Source organism: Lactuca virosa, chromosome 3 (genome assembly GCF_052849685.1).
Source record: "Lactuca virosa cultivar CGN04683 chromosome 3, Lactuca_virosa_CGN04683_v6, whole genome shotgun sequence".
Taxonomy (NCBI): Eukaryota; Viridiplantae; Streptophyta; class Magnoliopsida; order Asterales; family Asteraceae; genus Lactuca; species Lactuca virosa.
This window is the reverse complement of record NC_136428.1, coordinates 22,293,636-22,314,857: the sequence shown is the minus strand read 5'-3', so window position 1 is coordinate 22,314,857 and position 21,222 is coordinate 22,293,636. Positions and strand designations below refer to the sequence as shown.

Below are 21,222 nucleotides of genomic sequence, written 5' to 3'. Positions count from 1 at the left end.
AGTGCTCGCTATGTTGTGTATTTAGTTTAGGAATTGTGGTGATGCTTGAAACAAATATGGGTAGGTGTGGAAGGTAGTAGGGGCCCATACTACTGAAAGCACAGGACCCATACGCGTGCCAAGTGAGTCACAATCCCTAGGGTTAGTCGGAAGTTGGCTCCCAGTTATTTATATGGATTAACTGATATCTTGTGGTATGTTTCAGAATGGTGATGACGAGACACTTTGTGGCTGGATCCGATTCGGGATCAGGATCAGGGGACAGAGGCGAGCAGGGGCCAACAGCACCTGAGCTAGTGGTGCAGATGGGTACAGAGGAGTTGGATGCCAGGATTCGAGAGATCCTGCATGAGGAGGTTGCTGCTGCGTTCCGGGCACATTTACCAGAGATGTTTGGGTCGATTAAGACCGCCATGGTGGAGTACTTTGATGAGCGCTATGCAGCCCTTGCAAAGACAGCCGCCGCGGCAGCTGCATCAGCTGTATCAGCGGCAGGGGGAGGAGTTGGTAAGGGCTTCCAGTACAGGTACTTCGATAACACGAAGCCCCCTACTTTTGATGGGACGCAGGATCCCATCAAGGCTATGAGATGGATTTCATATGTGGAGGGGTGTTTCTTCACCTGCTCGTGTCCTGCTGACCAGAAGGTCAGGTGTGCTCTGAACCTGCTTAGGTCTGGGGCCAAGGACTGGTGGAGACTTGCGACTGGGTCGTACACTGATGATCAGAGAGCTGCTGTTACTTGGGAGCAGTTCAGGGACATGTTCCACGCCCGTTACATTCCGCGGGTTGAGCGGGAACGTTTGGTACAGGAGTTTCTGAGTTTTAGACAGGATGGGGAGTCGGTGACGGAGATCACCCGTATATTCACTGAGAGGGCGATGTTTTGCCTGGAGTTTGCTTCAGAGCAGGCTCAGATGACCCGTTATCTGAGCATGCTCAAGACGGATATCCGTCAGTTTGTGTCCACCCAGCGATGTGATACTCTTCTAGAGTTATAGGAGGCCGCCAGACGACGTGAGTTAGAGATTGAGCTGGAGTTGAGGGAGCAGCGGCAGGCCCCGGCACAGTCTCAGCCGGCGCCGAAGCGGTCTAAGACCGCTGATACTAGGACCGGGGGTCAGCAGAGCCGCACTTGTGGGAAGTGTGGCAAGGGTCATTCAGGTGTGTATCGAGCTGATAATGGGTGCCACAGGTGTGGCAAGACGGGGCATTACGCGAAGGACTGCCGCCAGGCCGTCCCGATTCAGGGTATGAGGTTATGTTATCACTGCGATCAGGTTGGCCACATTAAGGCCAACTGTCCGTTGCTAGCCGCCAAGTCGACGCATGCTCCAGCACCGACTACCTTGAGGATCACGGATGGGAGACCAGTCAGGGCAGAGCCTCCGAAGGCTCAGGGTCGTGCTTTCCAGTTGACCGCAGAGGAGGCTAGGGCAGCACCAGATGTGGTTGCTGGTATGTTTCTATCCTTTATCTCATTTTCTATATTTGCTGTATACTTATCTGTTGTACCTATGATTAGGTACGTTTTTAGTGAACTCTTTGCCTGCTTTGGTCTTATTTGACTCGAGGGCGAGTCGGTCTTTCGTATCTCAGTCATTTAGTAGGGAGTTCAGTGTGCCAGTAGGCGAGTTAGAGTGTCCGCTGCGAGTGTCGATCGCCAACGAACACGGGGTTTCTGCTTCTTCAGTTTATCGAGGGTGTGATTTGGAGATTTTCGGGGTGTCCTTTCTGATAGATTTGATTCCGATCCCCATGGGGGAGGTGTGCGTGATTGTAGGCATGGATTGGCTCAGTCGGTTCGGTGCTATGATTGATTGCGAGGGCCAACGAGTGGTAGTTCGAACCCCAAGTGGGGGAGAACTGATTGTATATGGCGAGGGCACCAGAGTGGGGTCAGGGTTTTGTTTAGCTGCCAGGGCTCGGCAGTACATTCAGCACGGGTGCGCGGGTTATCTAGCGTATGTGGTGGATACGCGGGTCAGGGATCAGATTTCGGTTTCCGATGTAGCGGTGGTCAGGGAATTTGCAGATGTGTTTCCGGAGGAGTTGCCAGGGATACCTCCGGAGTGACAGGTCGAGTTCAGGATCGACCTGGTGCCAGGTGCGGCCCCTATCGCTAAGGCGCCGTACCGATTGGCACCGCCAGAGATGCAGGAGTTGTCGTCACAGCTACAGGAACTGCTAGGCAAGCAGTTCATTCGTCCGAGCAGTTCTCCATGGGGAGCACCGATTCTTTTTGTCCGGAAGAAGGACGGTTCGCACCGGATGTTGCATTGACTACCGGGAGTTGAATAAATTAACGGTGAAGAACCGTTACCCACTCCCGAGGATAGACGATCTCTTCGATCAGTTGCAGGGTGCATCTTGGTTTTCCAAGATAGACTTGAGGTCTGGGTATCATCAGGTCTGGGTCAGAGAGGAGGACATGGAGAAGACCGCGTTCCGAACTCGTTATGGGCATTACGAGTTCGTGGTGATACCGTTTGGACTCACCAACGCGCCAACGGTGTTCATGGACCTGATGAATCGGGTCTGTAGACCGATGCTCGATCGCTCGGTCATAGTGTTTATAGATGATATCTTGGTGTATTCCAAGACCCGAGAGCAGCATGAGGACCATCTGCGGGAGTTGTTGGGAGTTCTGAGACGAGAACGGTTGTACGCCAAGTTCTCGAAGTGTGAGTTTTGGCTACAAGAGGTCCAATTCCTCGGACATCTCGTCAACCAAGAGGGGATTTTGGTCGATCCGGACAAAATCGAGGCGGTTATGCAGTGGGAGGTTCCGAAATCTCCCTCAGACATCAGGACCTTTTTGGGATTGGCAGGCTACTACCGGAGATTCATACAGAACTTCTCCAAGATTGCGGTACCCCTCACTCGTCTGACAAGGAAGGGGGTAGATTTCCAGTGGGGCCCTGAGCAGCAGAGGGCGTTTGAGACCCTCCGACAGCGGTTGTGCGAGGCCCCAGTCTTGACACTCCCGGAGGGAGTTGAGGATTTTGTGGTGTTCTGTGATGCATCCATCACAGGGTTAGGGGCGGTCCTCATGCAGAAAGGACGAGTGATAGCTTATGCGTCACGGCAATTGAAGCCGCATGAGACAAGATACCCTACGCATGACTTGGAGTTGGGGGCGGTGGTATTCGCCCTCAAGATATGGAGACATTACCTTTATGGGGTCCGTTGTACCATTTACACAGATCACAAGAGCTTGAGACATATCATGGATCAGCCGAACCTGAACATGAGGCAGCGCAGGTGGCTGGATGTAGTCAAGGACTACGATTGCGAGATCCTTTACCACCCTAGTAAAGCGAATGTGGTTGCGGATGCTTTGAGCCGCAAGTCAGCTGGGTCTTCCACCCCAGTGGTATGTATGAGGATAACAGTGGACTCCCCGCTTGTGAGTCTGATCAGAGATTCCCAGGTTGAGGGCATGCGACCGGAGAATTGGAAGCTGGAGAGGATCAAGGGTGAGAATACATGGTTTGAGCAGGATAGTCGGGGATTATTGACCCGATGCGGTCGGGTTTGGGTTCCGATATTTGGCGGGGTTAGGCAGACGGTTATGGAGGAGGCTCATAAGTCTCATTTCTCTATTCACCCGGGGGACACCAAGATGTTCCGGGATCTGAGTTTGAGCTATTGGTGGCCGTGCATGAAGCGATAAATCACTTGGTACGTCAAGAGGTGCTTGACCTGTAAAATGGTCAAGGTCGAGCATCAGAGGCCGCATGGCAAGCTGCAGCCCCTGGAGATCCCCATATGGAAATGGGAACAGATCACGATGGATTTTATTACCAAGTTGCCGAGGACGGCAAAGGGGTTTGATGCTATATGGGTCATCGTGGATCGATTGACCAAGAGTGCCCATTTCTTGGCCATACGGGAGAGCTCATCGGCCGAGAAATTGGCCGACATGTACGTCCGCGAGATCGTGTCTCGCCATGGGGTTCCCGTTTCCGTTGTCTCTGATCGGGATGTCAGGTTTACCTCCCGCTTCTGGCAGAAGTTTCCCGAGGAGCTGGGCACACGGTTACACTTCAGCACAGCATTCCATCCGCAGACTGATGGTCAGAGCGAGCGGACCATTCAGACCCTCGAGGATATGTTGAGGGCGTGTATCATCGATTTCGGTGGGAGCTGGGATTCCCACCTACCGCTTGCAGAGTTCGCCTACAACAACAGCTATCATTCCAGCATTGGCGCCCCGCCATTCGAGCTGTTGTATGGGCGGAGATGTCGCACCCCGGTTTGTTGGGGTGAGGTTGGTCACAGGGTGATGGTTCGGACGGAGGTGGTCTTGCAGACTACCGAGAAGATTCAACAGGTTAGACAGCGGCTGCAGACCGCTCAGAGTCGGCAGAAGAGTTACGCTGACCGACGCCGATCCGAGTTAGAGTTTCAGGTCGGTGACATGGTACTCCTGAAGGTCTCGCCCTAGAAGGGTGTGATCCGCTTCAGGAAGAGGGGAAAATTAGGTCCCCGATATATTGGGCCGTTCAGGATCATTGCCAGGATTGGCAAGGTGGCTTACAGACTAGAGTTGTCGGAGGAGCTTAGTCGGATCCACAGTACTTTCCATGTTTCGCAGTTGCGAAAGTGCATTGTGGACCCGGAGGCAGTGGTGCCACTGGATGACATTCAGGTCGATGAGCGCCTGAATTATATTGAGAGGTCGATTGCCGTTTTGGAAAGAAAGGTGAAAGTCCTGCGCAACAAGGAGGTTCCGTTGGTAAAGATACAATGGGAGCATCGGAGGGGATCCGAATGGACATGGGAGTCGGAGGCTGGGATGCGGGAGAATTACCCGGAGTTATTCGCTACAGCTGACTTCGAGGACGAAGTCTAAGTCAAGTGGAAGAGAATTGTAACATCCCAACCGTCAGGTATTATTAATATATTTTTCCTTTTAGACTTCACGGTTGAAGGTCTACTTGACGAGTTGGCGCTATGACTCGTCGAGTAGCAGCGGGCCAGGACACGCCAATTAATGAGCGACTCGTCGAGTCGGCATGGGACTCGACGAGTAGGAGCTGGCAGTGGAAACCCTAATTTTCAGGGTTTTTGCAGCATATATATTGGACCATTAGCGCCTTCCAATGTCCTCTACCACCCTCTTGAGACCCAGAAACCCTAATTGCTGTGAGTGAGAGCTTTGAGAGTGTTTTGGAGCTTTGGGAAGTGACTTTTGTGAAGGAAATTTGTAGATCAAGAGGCTAGCATCAAGATTTCTGTGTGGATCCAGAGTCTAATTCAGTTTGGGCACGTTTTGGAGGTAACCAGCTGTTACCTTAACCTCTTTTTCTTCTAGAATCATTCATATGTGGAAACTAGGGCTTTCTTTAGTTATCCACGAAGGGATTTTGGTATGGGAGCTAGATCTGAAGTTGAAACTTCAAATCTGAACCTCTTTTGAGTCCTAAGTCCATAAAGTTTCCAGCTTTTGCAAGGATGAGACTCTCCTTTGGTGTAAAGCTCCATTAGAAGCTTAGATTGGTCATTTAGAGCCTTTAGGGCCTTGCATGTGTGTAAAGTTTGCAACTTTACGTGTTAAACATGCCTTAGAAGCTTGGATCTGTTATCTGGAACCTTGGCATGGCTTAAAAAGTGTCTGCATGGATGAAGGTCTGCAAGGACCCGACGAGTTGCATAGTCAACTCGGTGAGTCATATGAAGATGGTCGTGAACTCGTCGAGTTGATGAACAAACTCGGCGAGTCCGTTGAAGATTGCCTTGAACTCGGCGAGTCGTTCGAAGACTCGGCGAGTCGGCTAGGGTTTCTCCCAATTCTTGGACACGGATGAACTCGGCGAGTTAAAAGGGAACTCGACGAGCCAATCAAGGATTTCACGACTCCTCGAGTTCAGGAAGGACTCGACGAGTCGGTGAACTGCACTCGACGAGTCGAGTCAACATGGACTGTTGACTTTGACTGTGGACTTTGACTTTGACCAAGAGTTGACCAGTTGACTTCTGAGGGTATTCTGGTAATTTGGAGATTTATGAAAAAGGGTCTTATGGTAACTATAGGTGGTGGAGTTCGTGTTGGTGATCCGGGAGTTGAGCTTTCTAGTTTCAGACGACAGTTGCAAGGTGAGTTATCCTCACTATACTAAGGGGTCTAAGGCACCAAGGCCGGCCCATTGGATATGTTATTCTAGCAGTGTTAGATGTTGAGTATAAGTTAGTGTTGCATGCTAGTAGTTATGTCAGTTAGGTAGACCTGTAGGACTACCTATGATGTTATATGATTATTGCATGCTCAGTGGTTATGTGGTATGTTATATGTTATGTGGGATGGGTTGAGGTTGTACTGCTCCGTGCGGTAGCCAACAGACCTTAGGAGCATTCCAGTTACGGGCTAAAGGGAGACTCGTACTGTGGGCTCGGGAGCATTCCAGTTACGGGCTAAAGGGAGCGTACTGTGGGCTCGGGAGCATTCCAGTTACGGGCTAAAGGGAGACTCGTACTGTGGGCTCAGGGGTAATCCAGTCTGTGAAGCTAGGGACTCATTACATGTTTTTCAGTTGTTATGATATGTTTATATGGACTGTATGTGTATCGGTATTTTGGGGGAAACTCACTAAGCTCTCGGGCTTACAGTTTCAGTTTATTGTTTCAGGTACATCAGGGGATCGCGGCAAGGCGAAGGCGTGATCGTACAGCTCCTCATGTTTTGTCTATGTTTCTGGGAAAACTCTGATATTATACATTTTGAAAACAAAGTTGTAATGATTTTTAATGGTTTGAAATTTTTTTAAAGTTTAAATTGGTTTGAATTTTTTGGGTGTTACATACACCGTCTTTGCAAGAAGCTCTCTCTCTCTCTCTCTCTCTCTCTCTCTCTCCTTTTCAATGCATTTGACCTCTCTCCGCCACAATTCAATGCTTTTGACGGTTTTGCACCGTTATAAATATTGAATTTAACATCCATTTTTACTACATCAAACACCTATCTTTCAATCTCTCTACAGAACCAAAAAACATGTCTTATTCAAACTTTATTAACAATGAAAAAACACCAACTTGAAAGAACCCAAACATTTCATCATTCTACCATCCACAAATGGACTGACTTATTTATTCAACACTCGTATTCCATTATACCTGTATGACATTGTATTATGGTCAATATCCAATGCAAATCGGCTACACTCAACCACCCACAACCGAATTCGACCCCTTCGAACGTGTTCCATAAACTCAACTCCAACCCCAAACCTTACCCGCACCGAACCCAAATACCAATGTCAACCCAAACCCAAATCCCAACAATTAAAGGAAGGCCCCAATATACCTTGACTCCAGATAGAAAATAAGGCGTCGACCTTTGCATGGGTTGATATATCAGAGGATATGACAGTCGGAAACAACCAAAAGGGGCCAACTTTTTAAAGACATGTTCTTAAACATTTCCTCAAAGAAAGAGTTCATGACTACCGTAACAAAGAATCAATCTACACAAAAGGGGTTAACACGAATAAAGAGGTAATGATATTTGATTATTTATTTAACAACTTAAAAAAACAATGGGAAAGTGGTGAAAATGATGCTATCATTTTCAACAAGGCCTATAAATGTTCCGAAAAGAACACAAGAGACCTTTTAAACATATTATGTTATGGAATGTTATAAAAGATTGCCAAAAATGACGGGACATAAGAACATCCGAAGCACATATAGGTGGTTCGAAATTGTCAAAAACATCTGACTCCTACTACACTACTTTAGATGCTCATATTAGGATTGACCTTAACGACAATGACACCTTTGTGATTCCACCACCTTCCCGCCCAACGGGAAGGGTCAAAGCAAAACGCAAAGCAAAAACGTCAAATTTGGATGACCTCCGAGAGATGAGGTTGGAGATCACGAGCCTCGGTGTAGATTTGGCCAAATATTTTGAGTTTACTCAATAAAACGAGCGTAAGAAATAAAAAGCTCGTGACATGAAGTTTTTAATGAATGACTTGAATAACCACACCGGTGAGGAGCGTGAATTAGTTTTGACAGTAAAAGCCGAAATTAAGGAAAAATATAACATATAATTTTTTTTTCTTTTTAGTTTTTATTAGTATGTTTTCTAGTTTTATCTAAATTAAACTGTTTAAAAAAAATAAAAATAAAACTAATGTGGCATACCATTCGTTGTGTTTCGCAAGGTATTAGAAGAAGAATGCATTAGAAGAAGAGTAGTAAAAGTTAGGGATGAGCATCAGAACCGGCCGAGAATCGAACTTGGTGGACAATAGGAACCGAACCCGACCGCCGGTTCTACCGGTTCTTGCCGGGTCTTCAATGTTGGAACTGGTTCTCGAGAAATAGTAACATATTTTGAGAAATATTTTTGTTACGGTTTCGATTTTTGCCGGTTCTACCAGTTCCGATTCCTACCGGTTCCAAAAATCCACAAGAATATCGTCCCGGTTCCGGCCGGATCGGTTCTATCTGGTTTCGGTACCGAATCTGGTTCCGGTACCAGTTCCGGCCGGTTCCCCGATCCAAATGCCTATCCCAAGTAAAAATGATGTGACACCGACGTGATATATAAAAGAGAACGACAACCATGACACCACATTCTCTAGCTTAAAGATCCAAAACACAAATGTCTTTTTTTTTTTTTATCAAAATCACAAGGATAGGGAGGGCCGGTGAATGCGATACCTGGCCATAACCCTATACCCGGTTTTCACCTTACGGGGATCATCGGCGTTCGACAGGGAATACTCATCCCCCAACGGACGAATCGAACTCGGGATAAATTTCCATCCTTAGGGAGGAGGGAGTCATTCCCTCCCAACCCATTGAACCCATTGTCATATGAATTTTTGTCTCTCATTTTCTTCATCTTTTCCAACGCACAATACACGGAAATCCTATATTTCTCAACTCACTCAACTAAAAAACTACAAAACAACTAAGGTATAAGTTTTAAAACACATGGTACAAGAGAAAATGAGAGAGAGCAAGTAGAGAGAGGGGATGAAGTGGGTTAATGAAACCAATTAAACAACCCGCTGAAAAGGGAGTGATACCGGCGGTAACTCTATTGCTAGTTAAGATTTTACATTGATTGTTTTGTATTTTTTTTAATTGAATGAGTTGAGTGGGTTGAAAAAGATATGATTTTCGTGTGTTGTGGGTTGGGAAAGATGAAGAAAAATGAAAGAGAAAAACTGATGTGGGAGTGAGTTTAGTGGGTTGGAAGGGAATGACTTCCTCCTCCCTTATATGAGATTGTCTTTCTAGTGGAAACGTATATTTTAACAATTGAAATAGTAAATTTAATATAAAGTATAGAAACTAGCATACCATAAATGTCTTTTTGAAATAAATGTCTTTTTGAAAGAAAAAAAAATGTGCGTAGTAGATTAATAAGGCTTAAGGGAGTGGAGTGCGGTTTAGGCCGCACTCAATGCCAGATAGGCAGGAATACTGTCCCCTCTATGCGGTTTTGGGTGCGGTTTGGCCGCACCCCTCCCAAAAACTGCCGCACCCTCCTTCTTTTCTCTCTGTATTCATGTGTCTTTCTCTTTCTTCTCCTTTCTCTCACCTCTCTCTTTCTCTATCATGGTTTCCACTCCCTAGGTGTGGTAAAGAACTACACTTTGTGTGGTAAAAATGATGTGGTTCCTATGTGTCAAAGGAGGGAGTGCGGTTCTTGTGGCACCACTCCCTCAAGCCTAACCGTTGATGATCTATCATTTATTTTCATAATTTTGATTAAAATTGAATATGAATATAATACTATTAACTTACCATGACGGTATCGGGTGGATATATTATATACAGTATTTTTCTTTGATCTGACATATAATCGACAAAAATACAAACTAAATAAACAAATAAAAACATCACACGTTTATTATATTTGCATTAAAAAATGAGTCTCATCTCATCTTTTGCAATCAAAATCTATCCGTTACTTTATCAATGGAATTAGAAACAAATGGTGCATAGCGTACTGAAAGAAGAAGAAGACGACAGATGCATATAAAAGAAGTCAGAAACCAACTTCCTGTCCTCTCATTGCACAAACACCAAAATTCACCGTCCTCTCAGGTCTGCAAAACCTCTTCAGTCTCCATCTCTTGCTTCCTTTAAGAAAATTCTATTTCCTATTTAAAATTTTCATCCTCATTGCAGATTTTACGGACAATTCTCCTTGTAAACCAATTACATCATCATTTTATTCATACGTATCGTTTGATTTCACCTAAATCCATCAATTTTGAGCGAGGAGATAAGATTTGACGTCTGATATATAGTATATTCTGATTTAATTACAGGTGAGGAAATGAGGATTGGATGTGTTTGGGAAACGTTGGCATGCCTCACCGCTGCAATAATGGTCCTAAAAAGCTGCACCTGCACGGCAGCAGGGGAAGTGGTTACGTGTTCTGAAATTGTACCGATGGTGTACAGGAACGATAAAATATCGATAACGGATTTCGGTGGAATTGGAGATGGTAGAACGTTGAACACGAAGGCATTCAATGAAGCGATTTACAGGATTAAGCATTTGAGGAGGAGAGGAGGGACGCTGTTATACATACCTCCAGGAGTTTATCTCACACAGACCTTCAACCTAACCAGTCGCATGACTTTGTATTTGGCCAAAGGTGCTGTTATCAAAGCCACACAGGTATATGAATATGATGTTTCCTCAAATCAAATCACTGCTCTATCTTTCCTCATTACAATTTTTTTACTAGTGTTAATTGTTCAGATTGATTTATGAATTCATCTTGTTACCTAGTTACAGTAGTCAACCAAGTTATTTATATTTTACCACGAGAGATTGTTATCTAGAATTGGTATAATTCAAACTAAATTCCATTCTGATTTGAACCAAACCAAGTTACAATTGGATTATCAAAACATTTTAAAATATATATATATATAAATTGGACAAAACTGCAAATTTGGTCCTTGTGGTTTGCAAAAATCTTTGGATGAAGTACAAAATGTTTCCAGCTTGCACAGAAGGTCCAAAATAAAGGTTTTTCTGGGTTTTTGGTCCAAAAAAACTTGAAAAGACGGTTATACCCTTTTACTTTCTTTTTATATTTTTTTAATTTTTCAAATACTATTTTAAAGAAAAGAAAATAATTATCCTCTCTCTCTCCACGCTTTTTACTTCCACTTGTAATCAAATGAAAAAAAAAAAACAGATCAGTAAGCAAATCCATGTCAAAAATGGAATAAGAATTGCCCATTTCCGACCATCTTCTTATTCCCATGTTTATCAAACACCCCCGCCCCCGAGTGAATCGATTGAACCCACCTACCTCATCTCTATCTTGTGCCTCATTGGAAAAACGTGATACAGTGTCTCCGGCGAATTTAAGCCTCTGTCACTGACAAGCTAAAACTTGTGGCTCTCCTGATTTGATCTCCATTCCTGCAATTAAAGGGGTTTTTTTGGTTGCTGGTCTTACCCCTCTTAGTGAAAATCAAAAACCCAGAAGATGAGATGATGAAAACCGAAAACCCAGAAGAATATTTATACCAAGGGCGGAGAAGATGAAGAAGAATATTTATACCAAGGGCGGAGAAGATGAAGTGGGTGGGTGAGCGATTTCATCAGAAGTCTTGACTCCTAGAACCAACACCTCCATTAGCGGGTTTCATTTGTGAGATGTTTGATTTGCAGGATGTATATGCGAGAGGTTTCATTTGCAGGAGAATGCGAGAAAGAAGAAGATGGGAGGGGGTGGTGTTGAACCTGCATCAACGTATGTGTCTTCGTTATCAGATAATTCGTCAATGATGTTTGTTTTGGGGAAGAACCTGCAATTGTTTATGAGCCTCAGAAACAATATCTAAATCTATAAACATGTGTGTTGAATCTGAAATCAAGAGAGACCTTGTAGCAGCAAGGGCATTTAAGATCAACATTCTAATACTGTAACCTGTTACACATTATGATGATTTCATTCATGTCGTTGATCGAGATTCTAACAAACCAATCTGTATAATCTTGTAGCCAAGTAGCAAAAATTTGGGTTTTTTTTTCCGGATTCGATAAATGAGAGAGAGAGAGAGAGAGAGAGAGAGAGAGGATAATACATTTCTTTTCTTTTTATTTTTAAGTTAAAATGGTATTATAATAATTGTAAAAAATAATAAATAAAAGGGTATAATCGTCTTTTCAAGTTTTTTGGACTAAAATAAATCATAATTTATTAAAAAAAATAAAATAAATAAACATTAATTATATTGGAATAGTAAAAAAGTAGGACCCTACTTGTACTTGTATGTGACTGAAAAGAAAGCGGAGAAAGGATAAGTGGATGAGGTAAAGAGAATCCTAGGTATTTAGTATTTTGGTTCTTTTATTACCATTTTTCAATAACAAAACTAACAAAAAAATGCATACATTTCAAAATATTAGATTGTTTTTCCATGTGCAACCCAAATCATCAAGGAAATATTTCATTTATGATTTTAGGTAATGCAAATCTAGGCTATTCATTAATCTTGCTATTTGTAAAGAAAAGAGAGAGAGGGGTTCATAAATTACGCATTTATTCTAAAAAAATGTTTAATAATAACTTTGTATTTGATCTTTTGGTATTTATGTTCCAGAACACTGCAAACTGGCCTTTAATCGCTCCTTTGGCATCTTATGGTAGAGGGCGAGAACGTCCTGGAGGAAGATATATTAGCTTCATCCATGGCGAAGCTCTCCATGACGTAATCATCACCGGTATATTAATGCTCTCCTACTTCAAATTCCATTTGCATCTTCTTCTTCTTTTTTAAAAAAAAATAAAAAAACTAACATGCAAAACTGTTTTATTAGGTGAAAATGGCACAATCGATGGCCAAGGTGGGGTGTGGTGGAACATGTGGAGACGACGAACCTTGCAATTCACTAGACCAAATCTCATCGAGTTCAAAGACTCTAGAGGCATCATCATCTCTAATGTCATCTTCAAAAACTCACCCTTTTGGAATATTCATCCTGTTTACTGCAGGTAATTTCCCCATTTCTTATATATTTTTATCAACATATATATAATCTTTAACTTAATATATTTCATATATGAAAACCAAACAGCAATGTTGTTATTCGGCATGTGACCATATTAGCTCCACCCGACTCTCCAAACACGGATGGAATTGATCCAGATTCAAGCTCCCATGTCTGCATTGAGGATTCCTACATCTCAACAGGAGATGATCTAGTGGCTGTAAAAAGCGGGTGGGATCAGTACGGAATTAAATACGCTCGTCCCAGCAACGATATCACGATCCGCAGACTCACCGGATCCTCTCCCTTCGCCGGAATTGCAATTGGAAGTGAAACATCCGGTGGGGTGTATAATGTATTGGCAGAGCATATAACTCTTAAAAACATGGGAATTGGAATCCATCTAAAGACAAACATCGGTAGAGGTGGAATTATAAGAAACATCACTGTTTCTGACGTTTATATGGTCAATGTTCGCAAGGGAATCAAGATTTCCGCTGATGTGGGTGATCATCCGGATAAAAATTACAACCCGAATGCCCTACCCGTTTTAAAGCATGTCAGGATCAAAAATGTGAGGGGCAAAAAGGTCCAACAGGCCGGTTTAATACATGGTTTGAAGAACTCACCATTTACAGATATCTGCCTCTCTAATATCAATCTCCAAGGCCCTATAATTAGTCCCACAAATGTTCCATGGAAATGCTCTTATGTTAGCGGAGGTGCTATTCAAGTTAACCCGTCGCCTTGTTTAGAGCTTATCCGTACAAGATATAAATGTCGTTGACCATGAAAGGTCAATGAAATTGAAAGAAAATACGAACTTGAATTATGCCAAATTCAAACTGATTATCACATTGAAATAACATGTATACGTTTTTATTCATCTAAATATGCTACGACATCTCTCATGGATGCAAAAAAGTACATGATTGTTGTATACAGAGACAAGTGATTACATCATATGATAATTCAAACATGCTTTTAACGTTTTGTAATCTAATAGGCATTTATATAATACACGCAAGTGATACATACCTCGATCATCGAGGATTCATCAATCAAAAGTGTGCTTTAGAAACTTGCCGATGCGCCTCATGAAACCGCCTTTGTGCTCTCCCTTCTCCTTATGGTGGCGTGAAGAAGTAACCATATTCTCGCGATTGAACATGAACTTTGGCACGAATTCTTCATCTCTGTCATGGTGATGGTGGTGGTGGCCGTACTTGTGCTTGAACTCCAGCCATTCTGTCGGAACCTTATCGCCGAATGCTTTCGGATCGAAAGTGTAGCTCTTGCTAGATAGGATCATATCGTTTCCGTAAGACGTTTTTGTCTGAGGGAGCATGAACGTCTTCTGAAATTTCCGGCATGGATGACGTCGGACAAACCTGAGTGGGATCCGAGAAGTTTTATCAAAAAACTGACGTTTGATCGGACGTGATCTTGTTAACCTCGGACGCGGCGTTGAATCAATCGTGCTAACGTCAAATGTTTGAGTGTTCTCAGATTCCGGCAAACGATCATTACTGATAGTTTGATCTAAGTCCGATTTAGGCTTCTCGATCGAAAGATGAACGTCGTCTAACTCGGCGACAGCGACAGATTCTGTGGAAGACTTTGAGGTAAACGTGTCTAAGCCGATCCGAGCGGTGGTAAAGGAGAATAACAAGAACGTGAAGATGGTGAAGACGGCGATCTTGTTCTCCATGGTTATCGAGTACGCCTCTGTGAGTGTGTGAACCTGAGGAGAGAAAGAAAAGGCAGAGGTATAAGAGGGAGGGGGTTGAGTACGTGAACTGCATATCAGCCGTCCACGTGGTTGTGTATTTGGTGGGGAGAAGATTTGTGTGCCGTTGGATCCACCGAGGGGAATTGGAAAAAGAGTCGGTAGGAGACTTTTCCCTCAGCGTCCCATTCCTTACGCCATTCTATTTCCGAAACTAATAATTTTATTGATTAAAATTCCAAAAAATAATATTTGTTTAATTATCGGTATGATGTCGTTATAAAACGTTGATTTACTACGATTTGCATCTCAAACCCCCCCTAAAAATTTGATTAAATTAAATCAAGATGTGTCATGAATGACGCATTCTGTGTAACTTTTTTAATGGTTAAACGTCATCTAGAATGATTCTTAATATAGATAATCACAAAAAATAAATGTGTAGTGATTAATTTTTTCAATATCGATCATGAAATAATCATCTATTTTACTGTTTTACCATAACACTTTTATGTTTAGTGAAACTGGTAACGAATTGTTTTCATTATATATTGTTACTTTTATAATTTCGGTATTACTCATTAAGATTTTTAGGTTTAACCCATTATTTTGATATGTAGTGGTGAACATTTGGATCTGTGGACCGGACCGTACTATTTTTTTGGACCCCCTGGCCGGTTCTTGGTTCTAGGATTTCAACAAAACCGGTCTGTTTTTTTTACCGGTCCGGTCCGGACGGTTCCGGGTAAAAACCGGTTCTGGACCGGCTTATTTTAAAAAAAAAATGTATTTTGTAAAATTATATAAACAAACATATCTCATTCGTTTTAAGTCAGTATAAACATGCGGTTTTTTCCAACGTGTAATTTAGAGTTTGTAGATGATTTTAGATTATTGTTGTTTTTGGTGTTATATTTGATGAATTATAATCCTTCAAAAATGATATATCAAAGCTGAAATATTTCAGCTTTTCAACAATTTTGTGAAATTATTTAAACTAGCATACATCATTCGTTTTAAGTCGGATTAACATGCGGTTTTTTTTCTAATGTGTAGTTTATAGTTTGTAGATGATTTTAGACTATAATTGTGTTGTTTTTGGTATTATACTCGATGAGTTACAATGCTTCAAAGATGAAATATCAAAGCTGAAATATTTCAGCTTTTCAACAAGAAATTTAAACTTTTGTATTCTGTGAAATGTTTTTAACAAGCATATCTCATTCGTTTTAAGTCGGATTGACATGCGGTCTTTTCCAACGTGTAATTTAGAGTTTGTAGATGATTTTAGACTATAATTTTGTTGTTTTATGTGTTACATTCAATGAGTTACAATCCTTCAAAGATAAGATATCAAATCTGAAATATTTCAGTTTTTCAGCAAGAAATTTAAACTTTTTTATTCTATGAATTTTTAATTTTTTTTAAACAAACATATCTCATTCGTTTAAATTTTGATTGATATGTTTTTTTTCCAACGTGTAATTTAGAGCTTGTGGATGATTTTAGACTATAATTTTGTTGTTTTTGGTGTTATATTCAATGAGTTACAGTCCTTCAAACAAATGGTATAAATTATAAATAATCAAAGTTTGACCGGTCCTAATGACACAATAAACGAAAATGTATTCATTTTTACAAGTTGTATCATGTCAAACCCAAATAATTATTCCTTTTAACGAGTTGCAACGTATCAAACCCAACAACATATTCGTTTTAACAAGTTGTATCAAACCCAAAAACACGTTTTAACAAGTTGTGTCATATGCATATAAAGTTGTATCGGTACAAACGGGTCCAAGAACCGGAAAACCCGGACCTGGACCCGGTAAGTCTCATCCAGTCCGGTCCACGGTCCATTATATTCTCCGAAACCGGTCCGGTCCAAGAGTCAGTCAGGTCCGGTCTAAATGCTCACCCTTAATATGTACAGAGTACACAAGTTAGTATCGATCACTTGGTTATATTTTGTAGATCGAGGAACTTACATTTAATAAATTATTTTGATGTTGTGTTTCATTTCACTTTTGAAATATTAAAAGACATAGAAGTTTATGGGACCATATTAGCATGTTCTGCTGAAAATAATTATCACACTATTTCATTAATATTTTAAAGACTTTCAAGAACCCAAAGGGTGTTTCACTTTTCCATATAGATGAACTAAAACATAAATTGAGTAAGCAAATTGTGAGCTTCATATGGATTAGGAAGTTTTATAAATTACCAAACAACATTTAGAACTTTATATTTAAGTTTTGAACACCGAAATCTATTCCATTAATTTAAAAAATTATTCAATAAAAATAAAAAGATTGTTTAACAAATAAATAAATTTTGGTGATAAAAGCTCACATATAATATTGAAAGGTAAGTTCCATATGCTAACTTAAGATATTTTGTTGAAATATTGGGATGCCTAACAAGAAACGGATGGAACATCGTAAGTCAAAATAGGGTCTAATTTGTAGAACGCCAATATGCTAATCATCCGATCACAACATATTTCTTTATAAAATATTGGGAATATGATTTATCAAAATAATTATTTTTTCATTTTGTTCACATTGGTATATATATATATATTTTACAAATCTAAGTAACGAACTTGTTGAAAGTGTTCACATATGACCATTATGATTGACTATATTATGACCGGCTGTAGCAAATTACAACCAGTCATAATCGTCATATGTGAACATTTCCAAAAAGTTCGTTACCTAGATGTATACAAAAAAAGTGTTACCCAAATATAAACAAAACGAAAAGATAATTACCTTGATAATTCAATTTCATTTCTTTTTTATTTTACCTTCTAATTTTGATTTGGTATAAAATTTAACATAAATGATAAATATTTTTAAAACCACATCATTTTGATAAATATCTTTTTAAAATGCACTACTTTGATAAAAAAAATTCAGATTTGGCACGGAAAAAAAAACACATTGTCATTTTATAGAATTTTAATGTTTAAGATTTAAATATAAAAATTAAAATTTACTAGAAACTAAAAGTAATATGAAGATCAATAACATCAAGAAGAACATCATCTTAAATGAAGTTTGCTCAATTGTCTCATATATATATATATATATATATATATATATATATATATATATATATATATATATATATATATATATATATATATATAAATGGTCATAAATATTGTTTTAAAGAAATTTAACTAAACATATTAATATTACAAAGATTATGATTGACCATTTTAATAAAAAAGGAAATTGACTTATCAAGGTAAATTACCTTTACGTTTTGTTCACATATGGTTTTTTTTGTATACATGTAGGTAACAAATTTGTTATAAGTGTTCATATATGACTATTATCACCGGTTTTAACTTACTAGAGCTGGTCATAATGGTCATATGTGAACAATTCCAACACATTCGTTATCTAGATATGTAAAAAAATTATCCTGATGTAAATAAAACAAAAAGTTAATTATTCTGATAAGTAATATTCCCTAAAATATTTAACACAAAAATTCACCATTTGTAGCAAAACTACATCCTTAACCATTCCATATGGTCTTTAACCATTTCGTTGTGGCTTTGGGAAATTGATGATTAGTGGGGTAGTTTTTTAAATAAAAATTTGAAAAAATCTTATTAACTTTACTATAATATTAATTTTTTTTATTAAATATATTAATTGTGAGACTCATATATTATATGGGTTAATTTAAAAAAAAATTAAATATAAAGGTCAAAATATTTGAGAACTTTGAATTTATAAGAAAATAAGAAAAATAATGAGTTATTATAATGAAAATGTTTTTTATCTTTTAAATTTAAACAAGTAATTTAAATAAAAAAAACTAATAAGCTTTGATTTTAGAAATTTTGAAATTAAAAGGTAAATTTATTATTGAAATTGATATCCATTTATTACTGCATTTATTGCAATTATTACATTAAAATATTATATTGATCTTAATAAAATAGAAAAACTCATAAAATGACATGTGGAAAAAAATCAAAATAACCACAAAATGACATTTGTCAAATTGAATAAGATTGTGACAAGTGGCAAAAAAAACTTTCATTTATTAGAGAGGATTATCATGTTGTAAATTATTAAAAAATATTAGAATATTAAATATATTCAAAATAATTATTCTATCTACACTAATAAATGAAAATCATTTTGACACATATCACTTTCTCAAGACTTTTATCACATGTCATTATATGAGATTTTTGAATTACTAAATTCCACATGTCATTATGTGGTATTTGTTGGATTAGGTGTATAAGCCAATAACTAAATTTATATAATCTTGAATTATTAGCAAAGTCTTTTTGGGTTGCCCTCAAACCTAGTAATTGTGTAACACCCCATCTTTCAAGTAACTTCAAACCCATCCCTTGGGTTTTAAGTATGTCACTTTTGGTCCTTGGAATGGAATGAAGTGGCCATGGGAAGCCCTAGTGGCAGAATGGTAATTATGGAAGCTTGAGTAGTACGCTGGGCGTACACATATGTACGCTGGGCGTACTAACGTCCGGGAGAAACCCTAAATTTTAGGGTTTGGAGGGTATTTAAGCACCATTATGGATCTTTTTGCTGCACTCTTTCAGCCTCCAAGTCCTTGAACCATTCTTAGCAAACCCTAGTCCATAAGAGAGAGTTTTGGCGCCTAAAGTGTGTTGTTGGTGTGGTTGAATGAGAAGAAAGAGCATCAAAGGAGTCAAGGAACGAATCAAGCTTGTAGATCTGGGATTTTCATCTTCTGTGGAAGCTTCAAAAGGTATAAATGATGGATTATTAGCATAACATCAATCCTACGGTGTACATGCAACCCTAATTGCTTTGATCTAGGTTTTTCTATAATGAACATACAACATTGAATACCAAAGCGTAAACCCTAAAACTAGCATACCAAATCCAAAAATCACATATGATTAGGGTTTAGATCTTACCTCTCTTGTTATGTAGTAATAACAAATTTAATCCTTCTTGATCTTGACTTCTGAAAGCCTAATGCCCCAAGTGTTGCACCTCTAATGGAGTCACAAACACTCTATGCAAAGGATGATGTAGGAGAGAGGAGGATTTCGACCATTTTAGGGTTTCTTCAAGCCTTGGACGAAAATCCCTTGTAATGGGGTCTATTTATACATGTGGCTGCTAGGGTTTCTAGGTGGAAACCCTAATGTGACTGCTTAGGCCTTAAGCAACCCATGGACCCCTTCTAGAATAGTCCTTGGACGAATTCCTTATGGGCTTCCCATAGAATTCGTCCAATCTTATTCCAAGGTAATCATTAGCCCAATTACAACTATCAAATAATTACAATATCAGTCCCCTTTATTTAATCAGTCTCTTTTGATCACCAAATTAATTCCAAATCAATTTATGATCAATACTAATTAAATAATATGATTTCCAAATAATATATTAATCTTGTAATATATTAATAAAACCATTTTGAGTACGAATTTATTATTCATATAATAAATTCTACTCTCTCTCCTCTTGTCATCCTATCTAGTTGCATGAGTGAAGGCAACCCAAAAGGACCATGCTCATAATCGGGTCAAGTACATACCAAATATAGTTATGGGATTAGACACCTAATCCAACAGTCTCCTACTTGGATAAGTCTAACAACTATTTTGCAAGTACGACTTCAGAACCTGATTAGCAATCGTAGCTTTCAAAAGCCACTGTCAACTCTGATCTTATCAGCAACGCGTCCTTTAGATAAGGGATCATATATTCCTCCATTCTAGATATCGTATAGACATGAGACATGGATTATAATCATTTTCTCTGTCTATGTGTTGTTTCCCGATTTCCTATTTATGACGACTGACAACAGACTACAATTAAACACATCAACTTAGTCCAGGCTTGGCCAAGCGCTTAGGGTGTCATCACTAAATCATCGAGGGGCCCACAAATATCGCTTTTATCCACTTTGGATAAAAGGAACGGATAAACGTCGACTCATATGCTTGCTTGTACTTACTCATCAAATCACACACAACAATATGTTTTATAACACCAAGTTACTGGTGCGTTTACATATGTCAATGTGCAACCGACTTGCAAACTACAACTCACATGTATCCGTTTCAAGAATATAAGATATTATCGTCTCACTAATCACTCGTGATAAAATCCATGAATTTATTCAAGTGAGCGTGGGTTTAATCCAATACTCTAATCTTATTTCAGGAGTACTCATGAACACTGCAGCTGACTTTTGCTATGTCTAAAACGCTTTAGACAATCTACAGTTGGATTCATGACAGTCTTGCCTCAATACCTACTTCCAAAGTATGATAGATTGTGGATGTTTGAATAACCTAGTTATTCTGGAATTCAAAACATCCAAAGTGAAACACAAGAATAATCGAATCCAATATGGCCTCAAAACTTTTGAGTATAAATAAAACACCTTTTATTCAATCACCATATTAATTACACATTATTCATTGTATAATGCTTCGAGTAATCAACTTAATACTTGAATT

The 21,222-nt window shown here is 39.6% G+C and overlaps 1 protein-coding gene and 1 long non-coding RNA gene across 2 annotated transcripts; one reads left to right on the top strand and one right to left on the bottom strand.

Moving 5' to 3' along the window:
• Positions 1-9,948: 9,948 nt before the first annotated feature.
• Positions 9,949-13,986, top strand: LOC145165331 (putative polygalacturonase). The gene is made up of 5 exons (XM_079084050.1): positions 9,949-10,071; positions 10,299-10,654; positions 12,601-12,721; positions 12,818-12,992; positions 13,076-13,986. Exons 2-5 carry the CDS (start codon positions 10,307-10,309, stop codon positions 13,773-13,775), a joined length of 1,344 nt encoding a protein of 447 aa, XP_078940176.1. The 5' UTR covers positions 9,949-10,071; positions 10,299-10,306; the 3' UTR covers positions 13,776-13,986.
• LOC145165333 (uncharacterized) lies at positions 11,041-12,612 on the bottom strand. The gene is made up of 2 exons (XR_013740021.1): positions 11,556-12,612; positions 11,041-11,454 (listed from the first exon to the last, which is right to left on the bottom strand). It is a non-coding gene; the product is annotated as an uncharacterized LOC145165333 (long non-coding RNA).
• Positions 13,987-21,222: the final 7,236 nt, after the last annotated feature.

What these genes read in the sequence shown, in the direction of transcription:
- LOC145165331 (XM_079084050.1), top strand. Translation starts at nt 10,307, where the DNA reads ATGAGGATTGGATGTGTTTGGGAAACGTTGGCATGCCTCACCGCTGCA. An exon ending in CCATGACGTAATCATCACCG is followed by an intron (nt 12,722 to 12,817) that starts GTATATTAATGC and finishes CTGTTTTATTAG; the next exon opens with GTGAAAATGGCACAATCGAT. An exon ending in ATTCATCCTGTTTACTGCAG is followed by an intron (nt 12,993 to 13,075) that starts GTAATTTCCCCA and finishes AAAACCAAACAG; the next exon opens with CAATGTTGTTATTCGGCATG.